The 22,808-nt window shown below is 38.0% G+C and overlaps 1 protein-coding gene across 4 annotated transcripts in view; it reads right to left on the minus strand.

The window, feature by feature from the left end:
- The window catches only part of DYNC2H1 (dynein cytoplasmic 2 heavy chain 1), a 493,166-nt gene that overhangs the window by 206,237 nt on the left and 264,121 nt on the right, over positions 1–22,808 (minus strand). For all 4 annotated transcript variants that reach the window (XM_069554796.1, XM_069554794.1, XM_069554793.1 and 1 more), the window contains exon 83: positions 3,291–3,407. In XM_069554796.1, the coding sequence (XP_069410897.1) occupies positions 3,291–3,407 (117 nt within the window). The remainder of the gene's footprint in view (positions 1–3,290; positions 3,408–22,808) is intronic.

The following is a 22,808-nucleotide window of genomic DNA, read 5'->3' on the forward strand; positions in this document are numbered from 1 at the left end:
ATGCACTCCCTTGGAATTTCCAATAAATTTCAAGAAGAAACTTTAATTTATATGGTTCCAAACTAGTGCTATCGCCAAGTATTTGAAAGAAGCATGATCCTTATCTTAATACAAACCAAAGCCTACTCCTACACTCTAAATTGAAAAGGAGCCTGGCAGGCTACTGTCCATGGAGGTCACAGTCAGACATGACTGGGCGACACGACTTTCACTTTTTCTACTCCAAATAAGAGAACACCTATTCCTCAGTGCCCAATCTTAACTTGCTTAGTTTAAAATATGATTTTTATGGGAATTATTATGCAAATGATAAGTCTATACTACAGAAACATGAAGAGGGAAATGAGCAACAGCTGAGCAGGCTTCTGGAAGCTGCTGGGACTTTACCTGCCCATCCCTGGTTTAGCATAGCCAGGAGATTCCAGTAGAAGGAAACAGCATTTGGAAAGTCCTCATAGACAGAACCACTGAGGTCTGCCTGTCAGGCTTACAGGTTAGGTTGGATATGGAGCCATGTTGTGGAAAACAATTTTCTTTAGGAAAATTAATGTAATAATCTGAAATATGACTTCGAGGATGGACATATTATAAGGAGAGTCAAATTTGTTGTTTTCTGCAATAATATGTATGAGAAAGAATAAAAGCCTCAATTATGGCAATAGCGTTAGGAAGGAAATGGGAGAGAGAAAAAATAAAACATTATAACAGGATGAAGCACAAGATATTTGAAAGATTAATTTGACTATAATATATTATATGAATATAATATAATAACAACTATCTTTTAATGAATCTATAGTTATCTTACAAATAAAACAAAATGACATTTTAAAAGTTATGCTCCCACAGCTGGGCATACACACTGAGGAAACCAGAATCGAAAGAGACATGTGTACCCCAATGTTTGTTGCAGCACTGTTTATAATAGCCAGGACATGGAAACAACCTAGATGTCCATCAGCAGATGAATGGATAAGAAAGCTGTGGTACATATACACAATGGAGTATTACTCAGCCATTAAAAAGAATACATTTGAATCAGTTCTAATGAGATGGATGAAACTGGAGCCAATTATACAGAGTGAAGTAAGCCAGAAAGAAAAACACCAATACAGTATACTAACACATATATATGGAATTTAGAAAGATGATAACGATAACCCTGTATGTGAGACAGCAAAAGAGATACAGATGTATAAAATGGACTTTTGGACTCTGAGGGAGAAGGAGAGGGTGGGATGATCTGGGAGAATGGCATTGAAACATGTATATTATCATGTAAGAAACGAATTGCCAGTCTATGTTCGATATAGGATACGGGATGCTTGGGGCTGGTGCACAGGGATGACCTGGAGAGATGATATGGGGTGGGAGGTGGGAGGGGGATTCAGGATTGGGAACTCATGTACACCCATGGCAGATTCATGTCAATGTATGGCAAAACCAATACAGTATTGTAAAGTAAAATATAGTAAAAATAAAAATAAAAAAAAAATTCTGGACAAAATGGGCAACATATCTCCCACTTCTGCATTCTGTCTTGGACAAAACAAGAGGACAACGAACCCAGAAAATGGCACAAAAAGAATGTAAAACATCTGGGAGACAGAAAGGGTCTGGGTAACAGCCAAGTAGAGAATATAGTAACCTATGGCTGAGGGCTGGATGCATGGGTGGGGTCAAGCTAGGAGAATCCTGGGTTGCAAATTTATCTTTTCATGTTTCCCTGGAAAGAATACTGCTCACCATCTTACCATTTCAGGGCTGAAAATAGCAGTATTAAGCACCCACCAATGACAGCACAGTACTCGATATTTCATAGCATGCAGCCCAGCTATGTAAGGAATACATTGAAAAAGGTATAGCTAGGAAGGCTGGCTTTTAGAATTCCAAGTTCTCAGAGTATCAAACAGAATGGATGCAAAACAAAACAAAATCCACACCTGTATTTAATGTGGTGAAATTTAGGGAAAATAGAGACAAAATATTCTGCTGCTGCTGCTGCTGCTGCTAAGTCGCTTCAGTCATGTCTGACTCTGAGCGCCCCACAGACGGCAGCCCACCAGGCTGCCCCGTCCCTGGGATTCTCCAGGCAAGAACACTGGAGTGGGTTGCCATTTCCTTCTCCAATGCATGAAAATGAAAAGTGAAAGTGAAGTTGCTCAGTCATGTCCGACTCTTAGCGATCCCATGGACTGCAGCCTACCAGGCTCCTCCGATCATGGGATTTTCCAGGCCAAGAGTGCTGGAGTAGCGTGCCATTGCCTTCTCCGCGGGCAAAAAACTAATGAGTTACAAAGAAATAAGAATCAGATTAACAGCAAATTTCCTCAATAAATTTGTATAAATTTGATTTTAATGTATAGCAAGGGTTGGTTTAAGAAAAAAAAGGTTAAAGAATAATAACTTCAATATGAACTGATACGAAGAATGGAAATCAGGTCCATGACTTCATGGTCAGGAATCTGTGCAATGGGGTTACCTGTATGCCTCAGGCACTAGTGGAGAGTCTGGGTTTGGAACACCAAGGGATGCAGTGTATCTTTTCACTCTCTAATTCTTCCTCAAGCTTTATCAATCTGATGGTCTAAATAAAGTGGCAATTCCAGTTAGCTGAGGTCATTATTTATTCAGACTCCCAACAATCACCAATTGTTGACACTAAGAATAACTTGAAAACTAAGATTTGAGGGTTTGAAATTTTATAGGTTCTGAAATAAGCCTAATTTGACTTCCCTTATTGGAGAAGGCTATCGATATATAAACATTTTTATAGCATTACTAAACATATGAGTTGTAAAATTATATTTTTTAATTTCAGAAAGTAAGTCCTTATTCAATTAGAATAGTAACCATTAATACTGTAATGGTTTTGCCTAGTGAACAAGCAACCATCTATAATCTATAACTGTTCTGCAATATAGAAATAATTCTAGTCGATGAATTGCTTTTTCTTAGCACTTGGATTCCTTTGAAAATTTTCACATTTAAGAGAAGTCATTGACTTTACAGAAAGAGGGAAGAGAAGACAAAAAGTGAACAAAATATGTATCAGCCACAGAGGATGTCACAGTACATTACCAGGATAAGACAAACTACACTGGCGACACTACTTCTTGGGCTGATGTACTTCTATTACTATTATTTCCTTCATCTTTTTCCAGGATACTGCATACATTAAGGGCGCATCAATACCAAAATTTACCAACATACTTGGAGATAAAACTGGAAAAAGAAAAGGATATGGAGGAAAACAGAAAAAAACAAAGGAAAAATGTTCCACTACTAACCTGATTTAATTTCTTCCAGAGATTGAGGACAGGAGAAAGTTCATTAGACCAGATTTCTCTATCAAATTTGCAACCAGCTGTTACAGATCTGCCTAAGATCTTCAACTGTGAAATAACCTGAATGAAGAAAATAAAAAGCAATAAATGAACACGACCATTCAGTAGGATACAAAAACAGCCATATTTAACTTATAAAGACTATGTGTGTGTGTGTATATATATATATATATATATATATATTTATGTACATATTATAATGACTTTTCATTTGAAAAGCTACTTCTTTAGTTAGATCCATTCTTAATAACCTCTTTGCTCACTTCTGAAATAAAAATATTTTTCAATTGGAATGATTTAAATTGCATAACCTCAAAATACTGACATAATTTTTTGAAAAGATGAAACGACAGAAAAGATAGTAAATAGTATGAAAGTGAAGTGAAAGCGTTAGTCGCTCAGCTGTGTCCTACTTTTCATGACCCCATGGACTGTAGTCCATCAGACTCCTCTGTCCATGGAATTCTCCAAGCAACAATACTGCAGAGGGTAGGCAGTCCCTTCTCTAGGGGATCTTTCCAATCCAGGGATGGAACCAGGGTCTCCTGCATTGCAGGTAGATTCTTCACCATCTGAGCCACCAGGGAAGCCCAATAAATAGTATAGCAAACTATGAAATAGTAAAACAATTTTAAGTAACTGTTGGTACTCATTACAATAACTCTAAGCTTTTAGGATTCTATATTGATTTTAAGTTGCCATCTCAATGTTTCTTCTATATATATGACTCAAATGAAAGAAGTTATAGATCAATTAGTAAAAATCAAGCAAAATAAATTCTTTCCTGCTTAGGGCTTACACTTCTGTGAAAGGTGTCTGATGGCTCAGACAGTGAAGAATCTGCCTGCAATGCAGGAGACCTGGGTTCAGTCCCTGGGTGGGGAAGATTCCTTGGAGAAAGGAATGGCTACATACTCTAGTATTCTTGCCTGGAAAATTCCATGGACCGGGGAGCCTCCTGGGGTTGCAAAGAGTCAGACGCAACTGAGCAACTTTCACTTTACTTTACTTCTGTAACTTTCAAGTTATCAGCTTCTCTGTCACCATTCTCTGGAGAAGAAAACAGCAGCCCACTCCAGCATTCCTGTCTGGAGAATCCCATGGACAGACCATGGGGTCACAAAGAGTTGGACTCGACTGAGCGACTAATAAACACACACAACCTCATTCTCATCAAAATCAATTCACTCACATTTTCTTTTCAACATAGTGTATAATGGCTTCCATTTCAATAATATCAATGTCTTCTTAATCATTTACTAAGAATGATCCAGGATATCACTGAGTATTCTATATATTATATTACAGATATTAGACTAGGTGTATAAAATCAGTTAAGCATCTTTTGATGGTTTTTCATAAACATGTCAACTGAATATTAAAACTGTGCTAACTCACTGCTTATCTGACAGAAACAAAATAAATCCCCAAATCCAAACTATATGTTTCCTAAGCTAATATTTTATACAACAACATTTGCAGGGTATCAACTATTTCTTCTGTTTTACTTTTTGAGAGAAATAAGCTGCTTTTCCTTTTTAACAGATTCTGAGGGTTCTTATACTATTAAAGTTCGCAATAAAATAAGGACCATAAATCTTTCAAAATAAATGCACTAATTAACTGATAAACATACAGATTCCTGCTGTTAAACTCAAGTTCCTTATAGAGTTTTTTATTGATTCTCTAATCTAGAAAAAAGTGTGGTGATTCATTGTTTCATTTTCTTTGTTTTTCTGATAAATTATTTTCATTTGCTCTAGCTGAACCCTACAACAGCATCTAATTCATCAGCTCTGCTAGACCACAAACATCACTAGTTGGTAGTCAGAAGAAGTGCTATTTTGACTCTGGTAACAATTGCTATCACCTATTTGTGTTTAAAATTTGTCAAACATGACAGAAAACAAAATAAGAATGCAAAGAGATGTCTAAAGGAAAAAAGGTTCAAGTATTTTTCTACACATGATGTTTTTTACAGTTGATGTTAAAAACTATTTTAAAATAAAATGTTTACCAGCCCAAAAAGGTTTTCTTCCCAGAAAAATAACATATGAGCACTGTTATGAAAAGCAGATTTATATTTCATTTTCTTTGTTTTTCTGATAAGTTATTTTCATTTGCTCTAGCTGAACCCTACAACAGCATCTAATTCATCAGCTCTGCTAGAAAAAGAAAACACAATTATAATCTTTATTGAACAAATAGTAATGAAAAGGGATTTCAAATGCATAATAAAAATATTGTATAATGAGGACGGGATTATAACTTGTAACAATGGATCATCTTTTGTTTTTATAAAATCTGACACATTTATCTTTTTACAAAGTACAGATGATAAAATATCTTTTCAATACTTATGTGTTAAACCAATTAAAAATATTTTTTTCAATGATAATCCTTTAAAATGGTGTCAAAGGGAATGAAATTTCCCATGAAAAGCACATCACTTCTTCCATGTGCTAACCGTACTGCACAGCTTGCACCATGCCCCTGGCACGCTCCAGGGCAGCGGCAACGCTGTAGGGCCCACAGGAGGCACCACCACTGCTCTCCATCAGCGCTCACTAAAAACGACGAGAGACACCTAGGGAACGCCTAGGCTTCTCCTGAGCAGCTGTGTCTTTATTGCAGTATACTAAATCTTACAACTTTATTTTTCCTTTCTTTTTGATGTTGTAAAGCACACAGGAGAATTTCCAATCTAACAACAGCTTTACAGAACCTGAGAGTATGAGTTGTTGTTTGTCTTCTTTTGGCATAAACTATTTCCCTAGTTCTCTTTTCCTAATTTTCTCTTTGATTTCCTCAACTATTGATTTTACACAAATAGATTATTTTTATTTCTGTAAGTCACCTCCAGTAAGGTCCTTCTTGGAATGAGAAAGAATATAGACTTTACAAATGAATGCTCATTCTCAAATTACAGGTGAGAAAATGGATTGTCAAACAAATTAAGCAAATTACATGTTTGTCTCGGGGTATATGGCAGTAGATTAAATACCTGGAGAAAATTTTATAACAGTGCAATTTAAAATTATGCATAAATAAAGATATTAGCAACAAAAATCTTTTAAAATTTATCACTCAAATGCAAGGAAAATTGAGTTTGGAAAGCGTTAAATCGTAGAGCCAAAGAGGCAGAGTGGACCTAGAGACCTGGTGGGCTCGTAGGCCAGCATATGCCCTGGTCTATCTGCCTAAGGGGCCTACAGCTTGGTTGGTTTGTCTGTTTACTTTTTACTGTGAACTATTTTGAGATTTATATAAAAGTGGCAAAAATAGTACAGAAAATTCCAATTATACAGTTAATGATACTAATGATAGTAACATCTTACATAATCACAATATAATTAACAAAACCAGGAAATTAACACTGTACAATACTATTAACTAATCTAGCACAAACTATGTTCGAATTTTACCAGTTTTTCCACAGATTTCCTATTATTCTCTCAGGAAAATAACACATTGCATTTAGCTGTTATTTATCATAGTCTCACCCAAAACTGTGACAGTCATTCTTTTTCCTTCTGACCTTGACACTTTTGAAAAACACTGGTCAATTACTTTGTAAAATGTCCCTCGTTGAGTTCATAAGGTTCAAATTTTCAAAGAGAGAAAACAGAACTCCAGAACTTTCAATAAAAGTACTCAATAGGCTAGTTAGAAAACAAACTGCCTTGCAGAGGGAAAGAGCAGGGGCACTTGCTGTTTGTTACCTTGGCTTTTGGGTGATAATGTGATATGTCTAAATACAGTGATCAAAATTCAAACTACACACCATACACTGCAATCATGAAAATTATACAAATCAAAACTGATAGAACTACAGTGAATGAGATTCATAGAGGAAAATTAAAACAGAAACCACTTATCTTCAAACAGAAGCAATACTGAAAACCAAGCCAAACATAACAACTTATAAAGTTGAGAATGTAGATGGAAGAAAAAAGTAAGACTATAATTAATAACATAGAAAACAGATATAAAAGAGATCAGATTTTTAGAAGTAACTAAAATTATGAGACTTCTAACTAGATATATAGCTACATGATAAAACAAGAGAAGGCAAAAATATATTTAAAATTCTAATTTTACAAGGAATATAATTAGACATGTTGTGTAGGGTGACCCAAGATGGGACGGGTCATGGCGGAGAGTTCTGACAAAAGCTGGTCCTCTGGAGAAGGGAATGGTAAACCACTTTAGTATTCTTGCCTTGAGAACCCCATGTACAGCATGAAAAGGAAAAAAGATATGATACAAAGATGAACTCCCCAGGTGGGTAGGTGCCCAATATGCTAGTGGGGAAGACTGGAGAAGTAACTACAAAAAGAATGAAGAGTCAGAGCCAAAGTGATAACAATGCCCAGTTGTGAATGTGACTGGTGTGGAAATAAAGTCCGATGCTGTAAAGAGCAATATTGCAGAGGAACCTTGTATGTTAGGTCCATGAATCAGGGTAAATTGGAAGTGGTCAAACAGGAGATGGCAAGAGTGAACATCAACATTTTAGGAATCAGTGAACTAAAATGGACCGGAATGCTTGAATTTAATTCAGATAACCATTATATCTTCTACTGTGGGCAAAAATCCCTTAGAAGAAATGGAGCAGCCCTCATAGTCATCAAAGGAGTTCAAAAAAGGACCTGGGTACAATGTCAAAAATGACAGAATGATCTCTGTTCGTCTCCAAGGAAAACCATTTAAAATCATAGTAATCCAAGTCTATGCCCCAACCGCTAATGAAGTTGAACAAAGAAGCTGAACAATTCTATGAAGACCTACAAGACTTTCTAGAACTAACACCAAAAAAGATGTCCTTTTCATTATAGGGGACTGGAATGCAAAAGAAGGAAGTCAAGAGATACCCGAAGTAACAGACAAGTTTGGCCTTGGAGTACAAAATGCAGCAGGGCAAAGAGTAACAGAGTTTTCCAAGAGAATGCACTGGTCACAGCAAACACCCTCTTCCAACAACACAAGAGAAGACTATACACATGGACATCACCAGAGGGTCAGTACAGAAATAAGACTGATTATATTCTTTGCAGCCAAAGATGGAGAAGCTCTATGCTGCTGCTGCTGCTGTTAAGTCACGTCAGTTATGTCCGACTCTGTGCGACCCCATAGACAGCAGCCCACCAGGCTCCCCCGACCCTGGGATTCTCCAGGCAAGAACACTGGAGTGGGTTGCCATTTCCTTCTCCAATGCATGAAAGTGAAAAGTGAAGTCGCTCAATCGTGTCTGACTCTTAGTGACCCCATGAACTGCAGCCTACCAGGCTCCTCCATCCATGAGATTTTCCAGGCAAGAGTACTGGAGTGGGGTGCCATTGCCTTCTCCGGGAGAAGCTCTATACAGTTAGCAAAAACAAGACCAGGAGCTGACTGCGGCTCAGATTATGAACTCCTTATTGCCAAATTCAGATGTAAGTTGAAGAAATCAGGGAAAATCATTAGACCATTCAGATTGACCAAAATCAAATCCTTTATGATTATACAGTGGAAATGACCAACAGATTCAAGGTATGAGATCTGCTACAGAGTGCCTGAAGAACTATGGACTGAGAGGTTCGTGACATTGTATAGGAGGCAGTGATCAAGACCATCCCCAAGAAAAAGAAATGCAAAAATGCAGGCAAAATGGTTGTCTGAGGAGGCCTTACAAATAGCTGAGAAAAGAAGAGAAGCTAAAGGCAAAGGAAAAAAGGAAAGAAATACTCATTTGAATGCAGAGTTCCAAAGACTAGCAGGGAGAGATAAGAAAGCCTTCCTCAGCGATCAAACCAAGGAAATAGAGGAAAACAACAGAATGGAAAAGACTAGAGATCTCTTCAAGAAGAGATCTCTCTTTAATTAGAGACACCAAGGGAACATTTCATGCAAGGATGGGCACAATAAAGGACAGAAACGGCATGGATCTAGCAGAAGCTGAAGATATTAAGAAAAGGTGGCAAGAATACACAGAAGAGCTATACAAGATGGTTGGATGGCATCACCGACTCGATGGATATGAGTTTGAGCAGGCTCTGGGATTTGGTGATGAACAGCCTGGCATGCTGCAGTTCATAGGGTCATAGGGTCACAAAGTGTCAAACATGAATCAGCGACTGAACGGAACTGATCTGCACAAAAATATCTAGTAATCCCAAAACACGCTAAAAGCAATTAAATGTATACATATCAGAAAGAAAAATAGCTAAATCATCTTTTCTTCCAATGACAATTTACAGAAAAAGAATTTATAATACATTTCATATAAAGTATAACATTTTATATGCATACATTATATCTTTCTATTTGTATTTGAAATAAATATAAATTCATTAAATAATATTATTTTTAAAATTTCAGCTCAAGTATTATTAATATTTCCTTTTTCAATAGCTATTTGGGTGCCCGTAAAAGTTTACTTAGTCCATATTCTCTCTTCACTCACTCCCTGCCGTTGTCATCTTCCCTCTGGGTGCCTGGCTACGTACAATATGTTTCACTGTGTTACCAAAAGTATCAGGATGTAAGAAATTATATTAAATCTTGCTACATACTGTAAAACGAAAACAGTAGGCTAAGCTGTTAAAGTGAGATATAGGAGAAAATGCAGAGGTTTATCTTTCTACTGTTAAAAAATGCAAGATAAAGGGTGGAGAATCCTTTCTCTATGCCCCTCTTGTGCTCAATAATAATATTTATGCCAGTCACATTCAAGCCCAAACTGTAATTTATGTTGGTGATTTGACAGATAAGATTGCACTCAAGATCAAAAGTGAAATGTGCAGGCAATCTACCATATCAAGTACTCATATCACCATTTTTCTCTCATATTTCTAAGCAATATGATATTTAAAGCCTGAAAATGAATAGGAGGAGATCATCTAGCTTTTTCCATTTTAACAAGCAAATTAAGAATGAATTTCTCATCAAAAGATGTTTAAGTATTACTAAAACTAGTGAATATATCAGTTTTCAAATACTGAGGTATATATTATTTGAAGTGATAGCCTGAACACTTCAGTATAAATCATAGATATTGATGTTTTATGTGTATCTCTGGTTAATATTAAATAACTCAAATCTGCAATTAATCATTAGACTATATGAAATGTTTGGAACCATCTCTGCCTTGTGGAGATATATATAATCATGATGTTTTATAGAGTGATAATTTTTTGTATAATCATAAATTTTCATATAATTAGTGGCTCTAACAATCCAACTTGCTAGGAGTAAAACTGTACTTTGTTATTTTTTAGACAGACACAGAATATATGAATGCTTTACATGACATATACATACCTACACACACAGATATAAAAGACTTCATGTTTCCTAATATTTTCATATATTTATTATGAAAAATTTATTAACTGACATTTAAAAACAGTTTGGCAGTTAATTAAAAAGTAAACATATACATATCATATGATCCAGCCATTCACTCCTAAGTATTTGTCCAAGCAAAATAAAAGCATATGCTCACAGAAAACATAAAAGGTTCAAATGTTCAAAACTTAACTTAATCTTAGTAGCCTCAAACTGGAAACAATATAATGTCTTTCAAGAAGTGAATAAATAAGCAAGCTGTAGTATATCCATACGATGGTGTGCTGCTGCTGCTAAGTCACTTCAGCCATGTCCGACCCCATAAATGGCAGCCCACCAGGATCCCCCGTCCCTGGGGTTCTCCAGGCAAGAACACTGGAGTGGGTTGCCATTTCCTTCTCCAATGCATGAAAGTGAAAAGAGAAAGTGAAGTCACTCAGTCGTGTCCAACTCCTAGCGAAACCCATGGACTGCAGCCTACCCGGCTCCTCCGTCCATGGGATTTTCCAGGCAAGAGTACTGGAATGGGTTGCCACTGCCTTCTCTGTACGATGGTCTACTAATCAGCAATTTAAAAACCCATGGTCCCAATAATATCACACAGATGAATCTTAGAGTAATAATGTTGAATGAGAAAGAAACTAAACCAAAATGAGTACTTAACTCTTACTCTTATGTAAAACTCTAGAAAATGCAAACCTCACTCAAACTGACAAAACAGAAATCAGAGTTGCCTGGGATAGGGGAGGGAAGAGAAGACAAAGGGACTGTAAACTGTGAGGGAAAACTTTGGGGGTGATGGAAATGTTTGCTATATTGTGATGCTCTCACAATGCAACAATGCCAAACTTCATCAAATCATAAAAACCAAACGTGCAGTTCATTAAATTAACCACCATGGATTACACACCCTCTTCAACCAACACAAGAGAAGACTCTACATATGGACATCACCAGATGGTCAATACTGAAATAGGACTGATTATATTCTTTCAGCCAAAAGTGGAGAAGCTCTATACAGTCAGCAGAAACAAGACCGGGAGATGACTGTGGGTCAGATCATGAACTTCTTATTGACAAATTCAGACTTAAATCGAAGAAAGTAGGGAAAACCACTAGACCATTCAGTTCAGTTCAGTTCAGTTGAGTAGCTCAGTCATGTCCGATTCGTTGCGACCCCATGAATCGCAGCACGCCAGGCCTCCCTGTCCATCACCAACTCCCAGAGTTCACTCAAACTCATGCCCATCGAGTCAGTGATGCCATCCAGCCATCTCATCCTCTGTCGGCCCCTTCTTCTCCTGCGCCCAATCCCTCCCAGCATCAGAGTCTTTTCCACTGAGTCAACTCTTTGCATGAGGTGGCCAAACTACTGGAGTCTCAGCTTTAGCATTATTCCTTCCAAAGATCACCCAGAGCTGATCTCCTTTAGAATGGACTGGTTGGATCTTCTTGCAGTCCAAAGAACTCTCAAGAGTCTTCGCCAACACCACAGTTCAAAAGCATCAATTCTTTGGCGCTCACCTTTCTTCACAGTCCAACCCTCGCATCCATACATGACCACTGGGAAAACCATAGCCTTGACTAGACGGACCTTTGTTGGCAAAGGAATGTCTCTGCTTTTGAATATGCTGTCTAGGTTGGTTATAACTTTTCTTCCAAGGAGTAAGCCTCTTTTAATTTCATGGCTGCAGTCACCATCTGCAGTGATTTTGGAGCCCAAAAACATAAAAACTGATACTATTTCCCCATCTATCTCCCATGAAGTGATGGGACCAGATGCCATGATCTTCGTCTTCTGAATGTTGAACTTTAAGCCAACTTTTTCACTCTCCTCTTTTACTCTCATCAAGAGGCTTTTTAGTTCCTCTTCACTTTCTGCCATAAGGGTGGTGTCATCTGATTATCTGAGGTTATTGGTATTTCTCCCGGCAATCTTGATTCCAGCTTGTGCCTCTTCCAGCCCAGCATTTTTCATGATGTACTCTGCATGTAAGTTAAATAAGCAGGGTGACAATATACAGCCTTGAAGTATTCCTTTTCCTATTTGGAACCAGTCTGTTGTACCATGTCCAATTCTAACTGTTGCTTCCTGACCTGCATATAGGTTTCTCAAGAGGCAGGTCAGGTGGTCTGGTATTCCCATCTGTTGAAGAATTTTCCACAGTTTATTGTGATCCACACAGTCAAAGGCTTTGGCATAGTCAAGAAAGCAGAAATAGATGTTTTTCTGGAACTCTCTTGCTTTTTCCATGATCCAGCAGATGATGGCAATTTGATCTCTGCCTTTTTAAAACCAGCTTGAACATCAGGAAGTTCATGGTTCACATATTGCTGAAGCCTGGCGTGGAGAATTTTGAGCATTACTTTACTAGCGTGTGAAATGAGTACAATTGTGCGGTAGTTTGAGCATTGTTTGGCATTGCCATTCTTTGGGATTAGAATGAAAACTGACCTTTTCCAGTCCTGTGGTCACTGCTGAGGTTTCCAAATTTGCTGGTATATTGAGTGCAGTACTTTCATAGCAACATATTTCAGGATTTGAAAGAGCTCAATAGGAATTCCATCACCTCCACTAGTTTTGTTCATAGTGATGCTTTCTAAGGCCCACTTCACTTCACATTCCAGGTAGTCTGGCTCTAGGTGAGTGATCATACCATCCTGATTATCTTGGTCATGAAGATCTTTTTTGTACAGTTCTTCTGTGTATTCTTGCCACCTCTTCTTAATATCTTCTGCTTCTGTTAGGTCCATATCATTTCTGTCCTTTATTGAACCCATCTTTGCATGAAATGTTCCCTTGGTATCTCTAATTTTCTTGAAGATATCTCTAGTCTTTTCCATTCTGTTGTTTGCCTCTATTTCTTTGCACTGATCACTGAGGAAGGCTTTCTTATCTCTTCTTGCTCTTCTTTGGAACTCTGCATTTAGATGCTTATATCTTTCCTCTTCTCCTTTGCTTTTCTCTTCTCTTCTTTTCACAGCTATTTGTAGGGCCTCCCCAGACAGCCATTTTACTTTTTTGCATTTCATTTCCATGGGAATGTCTTGATCCCTGTCACCTGTACAATGTCATGAACCTCAGTCCATAGTTCATCAGGCACTGTATCTATCAGATCTAGTCCTTAAATCTATTTCTGATTTCACTGTATAATCATAAGGGATTTGACCATTCAGGTATGACATAAATCAAATCCCTTATGATTATACAATGGAAGTGACAGATTCAAAGGGTTAGATCTGCTAGACAGAGTGCCTGAAGAACTATGGACCTAGGCTCATGGCATTGTACAGAAGGCAGTGATTAAGACCATGCCCAAATGAAAGAAATGCAAAAAGGAAAAATGGTTGTCTGAGGAGGCCTTACAAATAGCTGACAAAGGACAAGAAACAAAAGGCAAAGGAGAAAAAGAAAGATATACAGACATGAATGCAGAATTCTGAGGAACAGCAAGGAGAGATAAGAAAGCCTTCCTCAGTGATCAATGCATAGAAATAGTGGAAAACAATAGAATGGGAAAGACTAGAAATCTCTTCAAGAAAATTAGAGACATCAAGGGAACATTTCATACAAAGATGGGCACAATAAAGTACAGAAATGGTATGGACCTAAGCAGAAGATATTAGAAGGGGTGGCAAGAATACACAGAAACTATCCAAAAAAGATCCTTCATGACCCATACAACAATGATGGTGTGATCACTCACCTAGAGCCAGACATCCTGGAATGTAAGGTCAAGTGGGCCTTAGGAAGCATCACTACAAACAAAGCTAGTGGAGGTGATGAAATTCCAATGAGCTATTTCAAATCCTAAAAGATGATGCTGTGAAAGTGCTGCACTCAACATGCCAGCAAATTAGGAAACCTCAGCAGTGGCCACAGGACTGGAAAAAGTCAGTTTTCTTTCCAATCCCAAAGAAAGGCAGTGCCAAAGAATGCTCAAACTACTGCACAATTCCACTCATCTCATACACTAGCAAAGAAATGCTCAAAGTTCTCCAAGCCAGGCTTCAACAGTATGTCAACCGTGAACTTCCAGATGTTCAATCTGGATTTAGAAAAGGCAGAGAAACCAGAGATCAAATTGCCAACATCCTTTGGATCATCAAAAAAAAAACAAGAGAGTTCCAGAAAAACATCTACTTCTGCTTAATTGACTGTGGAAATTTTTTACAGAGATGAGAATACCAGGCCACCTGACCTGCTTCCTGAGAAATCTGTATGCAGGTCAAGAAGCAACAGTTAGAACTGGACACGGAACAACAAACCAGGAAAGGAGTACGTCAAGGCTGTCCATTGTCACCCTGCTTGTTTAACTTATATGCAGACTACATCATAGGAAACGCTGGCTTGGATGAAGCACAAATTGGATCAAGATTGCTGGGAGAAATATCAATAACCTCAGATATGCAGATGAAACCACTCTTATAGCAGAGAGTGAAGAAGAACTAAAGAGCCTCTTGATGAAAGTGAAAGAGGAGAGTGAAAAAGCTGGCTTAAATCTCAACATTCAGAAAACTAAGATCATGGCATGCGGTCCCATCACTTCATGGCAAATAGATGGGGAAACAGTGAGAGACTTTATTTTGGGGGCTCTAAAATCACTGCAGATGATGACTGCAGCCATGAAATTAAAAAAACACTTGCTTCTTGGAAGAAAAGCTATGACCAACCTAGACAACGTATTAAAAAGCAGAGACATTCCTTTGCCAACAAAGGTCTGTCTATTCAAAGCTATGGTTTGTCCAGCGATCATGTATGGATGTGAGAGTTGGACTGTAAAGAAAGCTGAACGCTGAAGAATTGATGCTTTTGAACTGTGCTGTTGGAGAAGACTCCTGAGTGCCCCTGGACTGCAAGAAGATCCAATCAGTCCATTCTAAAGGAGATCAGTCCTGTGTGCTCATTGGAAGGACTGATACTGAAGCTGAAACTCCAATACTTTGGCCACCTGATGCAAAGAGCTGACTCATTAGAAAAGACCCTGATGCTGGGAGGGATTGGGGGCAGGAGGAGAAGGGGATGACAGAGGATGAGATGGCTGGATGGCATCACCAACTCAATGCACATGAGTTTGGGTGAACTCCAGGAGTTGGTGATGGACAGGGAGGCCTGGCGTGCTGCAGTTCATGGGGTCACAAAGAGTCGGACACGACTGAGAGACTGAGCTGAACTGAGATGAACCTGAACCATGATAATCATTAAAACAATGTTGGGGAGTTCACATAACAAACAGGAAAGTAGAAAAGTGGGCATTTAGGGCCAGTGAAAACACGGGTTGTTTCAGTCAGAATAAATAAGCAAAAGCTGACTCTTCTGGTGCACACAGAGGATGTGACTTTTCTCACTCTCTTCTCTGGCCTTGGCTCAGGAACCAAAGCTTGTCTCAGGTGTCCCTGCCTCCTTGATTCACTAGATCTGTGCTATCAGGCAGCTGCTGGTGCCTGTCATGCCGAAGGAGAAGTGGGCTCAGAATATTTGCTTTTTCCACCATCTACCATGGAGTGACCTGCTGCCTACTACCAAGAATTTTTTGGAGGTAAGTACTGAAAGCTGTCTCCATTTTAATTGGGTGACAAGGTGAAGAAGACCCATAAATATCTATCACATTTATTGTAACTCTGTACAATTAATTTTACTGTGGACCTTTTCAAAGATATACAGAAGTTGATTTTACTAAGAATATTTTTAAAGATACCTATCCAGATTCAACTATGGTCAAGATTTTCCTGAACTTACTTCCCTAATCTCTTATTTTCTTTCACTTTGGCATTTTTCCTTAAGTGTTTACAAACAAATTCAAGGACTTCCCTGGTGGTCCAGAATCTGCTTGTCAATGCAGGAGACCCATGTTCAGTCCCTGATTCAGGAGGATTCCACCTGCCACAGAGCAACTAAGCCCACGAGACACAACCACTGAGCCCACGTGCCATAACTCCTGACAGCTGCTCACCCTAGAGCCGTGCTCTGCAACAAAAAGCCCGTCACTGTGACCAGAGAGGGCCCCCAGTCCCCACAGCCAGAGCTACATGCCCAGGTGCAGCAACAAAGACCCGGCAGAGCCGCAAAACAAGACCCAGGGCATGTTATTTACTTCTCTTATTAGTAATACGCAGCTCAAAAAATAAAAGAACATAACCAGAACACTATTATTTCACCTAAAATGTTAATAAAAAATCATGGGTGTGTATCATACACAGCCTATATTTAAATATCCCTGACTGGTTTCAAAAGTTGTTTAAATTGTATTGTTCAACTCAGTATCCACAGAAAAGGTAAGCAGTTGTTCTGTATTTTGAGTCTCTTTAATGCAGAGGAGTCTCTGCCCTTCCTCTTTTGCATGCCCTCAACTGCTGATAAAACTGAGTTATCCTGCATGATGTCCCACATTCTGGAATGAACAGTGTCGTTTACATTGTTCCTTTACCCTCTGTGCTTTCTGTTAGGTAGCAATTATTTCTAAAGGCTTGATTAAGCTCAGGTTCACTTTGCTGAAAGAATATTTATGGAAAGCACTCTTCACAGTGCATCACATCAGCAGGCTCAGAGTCAGAGAACTTCCTGTGATGCAAAGACTGGTCGCTGGGGACCCGTGGTGAGAGCTGTTCCCTCGTGCACATTTCCCCATCAATTTTCCATCTAATGGTTTCAACCTTTGATAATAATTTTCTGAATCAGTTATTAGGGTTTGTAAAATAGTGACTTTTCAACTTCTTCATTCCTTTTATATTCATTATGTAGAATTATTCAATAAAGAAAAATTTTCTATTATCAACTTTTCTTTCATTGCCATAAAATATAATTTACAAAGGAAAGATGAAATAATGCTTAATTATTTCCCTTTAATTGCCAGCTTTTCAAACTAAGAGACATTTTTGCTTTTTAACTAAATGATCAATTATAGAAGTAAAAAATTAAGTATACAATATTAGTGACCTTAGTATTTCCTTATAAGCACTCAAAAGTAATAAATACAAAATCATTGCATATGCTACAAAATTAAGCAGACTGATAAAGTCTTCCAATCCACTTGTTTTTGTCTTGCTATGGTCATAAAACTCAAAATGTTACAAGTATTCAAACTCAGATTTGCTTACAGTTAGAAGCCAAAAGGTTACACATACATGCTGTATAAAAGTACATCTGTATTACTTCTTTTTGCCGGTGGTGCTACTGGCAGAGCTATAAATCATAAATGCTCCTGACATGTGAGTTAATATATTCAAATAGAAGGATATCTGCAAGAAAAGATTATCTTAAGCTTCCTGATTTCAAAAAATGAATTTACCAGGAACTTGTGACTTTTCTAATAACTGATGCAAAACCATTTGAGTCAGGATAACTGCAGCTGCTGAGTCTGAGTAACCACAGCTGCTGAGTTGATAAAAGCCATTCAACACAACGTTGCTAAAATTATTACACTGGCAATTAATCCTCCATCTTTGGCGACAGAAAAGCCATCGTTACATTTTAAGAATAAATATAACACATTTTAAGAATTTTGCTGTGAAACTACTAGTGAGTCTGTGAAAAAAAATAATAAACTTTTAGAACTTCAAAGCATGGTTTTTAGAAAAAAAATAAGTGAATACGTAGCTTTAATAGAAAAATAAAAGTTACTCTTACAGAACTTCTTGTTTACAGAAAAATTAAAGCAAACAAGGAAAATGATCAATAATAACTGCTTCTACAAATTCGCTACCATTTTCGAGCAATACAGCAGCCTACTGCAATTGTTTCTAACTTGCTTCAAGTCTTCAACCCCTTGTCGATTCTCTGTAAGTCACACAGCCCCAGACTGACCTCGTCATTACCGCAGCTCACTCATGAGGCTCGGCGTTATCCAGCGCCCCCTACCCCACCGACCCCACCCACATCATACCCACATTCTGCGTCTCCCTCACTGTGCTTCAGCCACAGCTCTCACTGTTGTCCCTCCAATTAAAACAGCAGGGATGGCCCACAGACGTGTGAAAGGATGTTCAATCTCATTAGTTATCACAAGTGCAAATTATTACTGTGGTGAAATACCATTTTAACTCAGTAGATTGGTAAATATGAAGGCACATCAAAATATCTAGCACTGGAGTGAATAAAAAGATGTAGGTATTACCTACTTCTGGTGATAGAGTAAATTAGTACAGTTACTGAAGACAGTTTTGACACAATTCTTTTCCTAAGTATTAACATAAAACCAAGAGAAACTCTTTCCCAGACATTCCAAGAGACAAGCACACAAATGTCTACAGTAACAATATCTGTAATAGCCACAACCCCCAAATTGTGTTATATTTACATGATGAAATATGAGCTAAACCAGCAACATGAACAATCTTAGAAAAACAAAGTGGAATGAAACAAAACCCTAGAATATCTAGAATAATATACTGTTTTATAAGGTTCAAAAATGAAACAATGAATTTTTAGGCACAAATGTGTCTGTGTAAGAACATGCATGGAACACAACTATTAAAACAGTATGAAGCTATAAAAAAGTTGTAAATAAAAGTCTGCTCCTTTAGCAGGAAGGTGGGGAAATAGGATTGAAGAGATTAATTTGATACAAGTTTCTATATCCTTGAGTCATTATTGGCTCAGTTTTCATTGTATCATCATGCTCTTGATGTTTACAAATATTAATATTTAAATTTTATATCTGTCATCTCTTATATGTATCAAAGACTGCATTTTGAGAGACAAATATGTAAAAGTCCCATTGGATCAAAATCCTATAGCACATTAAGTCTTAAGAAGAAAAACAGGTTAAGGGAATAAGCAATAACTGTTGAGGGAAATGGCTGCTTTATGTAAGTGGTCAAGAAAGGCCTGTTTGATAAGTTAACACTTAGGGAGTTAAGAGTAAGCCAAGCAGATATCTAGGGGATAAATGCTCCAGGCAAAGGAAACAGAAGGCAGAAGCTCAAGAAAAGTGAGGTGAGTGTGGCGGTCCTTGAGTGAGCAAGGAACAAAGGATTCAAAGACAAGGCAGAGAGGGAGCAGAAGGCCTGATCAAGCAGGTGCTGGGAGACCTTTGTAATAAATGTTTTTCTTCTGAGTTAGGTGGGAAGTGACCATAGGAAAATAACTATTGCTATCACCATTCATAAAATAGGAAAATGTCCTTCCTTTTGTTCAGTTCAGTTCAGTCGCTCAGTCGTGTCCGACTCTTTGCGACCCCATGAATCGCAGCACGCCAGGCCTCACTGTCCATCACCAACTCCCGGAGTTCACTCAGACTCATGTCCATTGAGTCAGTGATGCCATCCAGCCATCTCATCCTCTGTCGTCCCCTTCTCCTCCTGCCCCCAATCCCTCCCAGCATCAGAGTCTTTTCTAATGAGTCAGCTCTTCGCATGAGTTAGCCAAAGTACTGGAGTTTCAGTTTTAGCATCATTCCTTCCAAAGAAATCCCAGGGCTGATCTCCTTCAGAATGGACTGGTTAGATCTCCTTGAAGTCCAAGGGACTCTCAAGAGTCTTCTCCAACACCACAGTTCAAAAGCATCAATTCTTCGGTGCTCAGCCTTTTGTAAGAAGGCCTTATTTTCCAGCTAGAGTTGGATTGGCCTAAAATAAGGAAGTCTTTTTCCAGAAGCCAACCCTTATTTGACCATATCTAAAATCCCCATCCTGGAGGAGAGCATGGCAACCCACTTCAGTATTCCTACCTGGAGATTCCTCATGGACAAAGGAGCTTGGCGGGCTACTATTCATGGAGTCACAAAGAGCTGGACATAACTCAGCGACCTAGCACACACACATAAAATCTCCATAGAAAGATTCAAGAGTTTGTGTAAACGTGAATTCAAATGACTTTTAAAACTTTCTGAATCATGTAGGGTATTGACTAGATGTATAAAAGTGAGAATTATTTGCACCAAAATTTTACATGATTGCTCTAGAGATTCATTGATTTCTAAAGAAATTGATGGAGTGGTTTTGCTGAAGACTACTCTAAGAATTGCACTTTGCCATTTCCCTGAGTTTATTAATTCTATAAATCATAGCTTAAAATTGTTGAAGAGGAAAGTCTTAAATACCAGATTCAATAATGACTTTTTCCATTATAGCCATGGAATCGAACCACAAACTCAGCAATACTTTTATTTATCTATTTATTTTTTTGGCTTTAAATAGAAGAATGAAATTGGCAGTTACCAAATTTAGGAATTCCTATGCTTAGCAACTCATTTCAGAAAAAAACATTCCTAAAGAACTGAATTTTTGAAAACAAAAGTTTCCCCTAAGAGGGGAATACAATAATTTAAGAAACTTAAAATTAGAGTACTGGGTATACACTGCTTACCAATGTATAACAATAAGAACTCAATATGTCTCTAAACAAGTTCTGAATAAGTTATTTCTAAAGTCTGTTCTACTAGTATAAGGCCTTAGCATCTGTTTTGTTTTTCAAATTCTGAGTTTATAGTCAAGTAAGAAATGTGACATTGCATTGATCAGCCTGTAAAAAAGAAGTGATGTGCAGGCTTCAAGTCATTTAGGATACCAACGACCACACAATTACTTAACAAGTAAGATAAGAAGGAAACTTTCTCAATCTGATAAAGGACATCTATGAAAAACTCTCTGCTCACATAATATCTAATGGTAAGAATGCTTTTCCACTAACATATGGACAAGGCAAAGTCTATTCTGCCTAATCAACACTTACTGGCAACCCCTGTCACATCTGAAAGGCAAAAATTAATAATAAATAAAATACATAAGAATGAAAAGGAAAAGTCAAGCTGTCCTTATTTGTAGAAAAGATAATTGTTTACATATCAAAAGCTAAGTGTTAGTCACTTAGTTGTGTCTTTTTGCGACCCCATGGACTGTAGCCCGCCAGGCTCCTCTGTTCATAGAATTCTCCAGGCAAGAATACTGGAGTGGGTGAGTGAAGTCGCTCAGTCGTGTCCGACTCTTTGCGACCCCATGGACTGTAGCCTACCAAGCTCCTCTGTCCACGGGATTTTCTAGGCAATACTACTGGAGTGGATTGCCATTTCCTTCTCCAGGGGATCTTCCTGACTCAGGGATCGAATCTGGGTCTCCCGCATTGTAAACAGACGCATTACCATCTGAGCCACCAGGGAAGTCCTGGAGTGGGTAGTCATTCCCTTCTCCAGGGGATCTTCCCAACCCAGGAATCGAACACGGGTCTCCTGCATTGCAGGCAGATTCTTTACCATCTGAGGTGCCAAGGATGCCCATTAAAAGCTAAGGGAGCTACAAAAGAGCCTGTTAAAAGGGTGGGATGACTTGAGAGAATGGCATTGAAACATGTATATTATCGTATGTGAAACGAATCGCCAGTCCAGGTTCGATGCAGGATACAGGATGCTTGGGGCTGGTGCACTGGGATGACCCAGAGGGATGGTATGGGGAGGGAGGTGGGAGGGGGGTTCAGGGTGAGAAACACATGTACACCTGTGGAAGATTCATGTCAATGTATGGCAAAACCAATACAATATTGCAAAGTAATTAGCCTCCAATTAAAATAAATAAATTTATATTAAAAAAGAGTTGTTAAAATGAGTAATTTAGCTTTGCAAGGTTACAGAATAACAATATCATTTAAAATCACATCAGAAAAGACAGATAAATTCAAAAAGATCACAGAAATATATTTTAAAAGACCTAAAACTTGAAAGATTCTCTATGTTTAGGTCAGTAAAACTGAAGAATCAATTCGATTCTTCCTGAATTGATCTCATTTCAATATAATCCCAATCAAAATTCCAGTAAGGTTTTTTGTGTGGAAACTGACAGTAACTGATTCTAAACTTTCTATGGAAGGTCCAATATTATCCAAAATAATATTTGAGAAGAAAAAACTTAGAAAACTTTAGATTATCAGATTTAAAGACTCACTGCAAAATTATAATAATCAAGAAGTTGTTTTAACATACCAGTAGACATATAGATCTACTGAACAGTATAGTACTGAGTTCATTAAATATATGGTCAACCACCTCCCAGAATATTGGAAATAAAAGCAAAAATAAACAAATGGGACCTAATTAAAATTAAAAGCTTCTGCACAACAAAGGAAACTCTAAGCAGGGTGAAAAGACAGCCTTCAGAATGGGAGAAAATAATAGCAAATGAAGCAACTGACAAAGAATTAAT

Source organism: Ovis canadensis, chromosome 15 (assembly GCF_042477335.2).
Source record: "Ovis canadensis isolate MfBH-ARS-UI-01 breed Bighorn chromosome 15, ARS-UI_OviCan_v2, whole genome shotgun sequence".
NCBI classification, from domain to species: domain Eukaryota; kingdom Metazoa; phylum Chordata; class Mammalia; order Artiodactyla; family Bovidae; genus Ovis; species Ovis canadensis.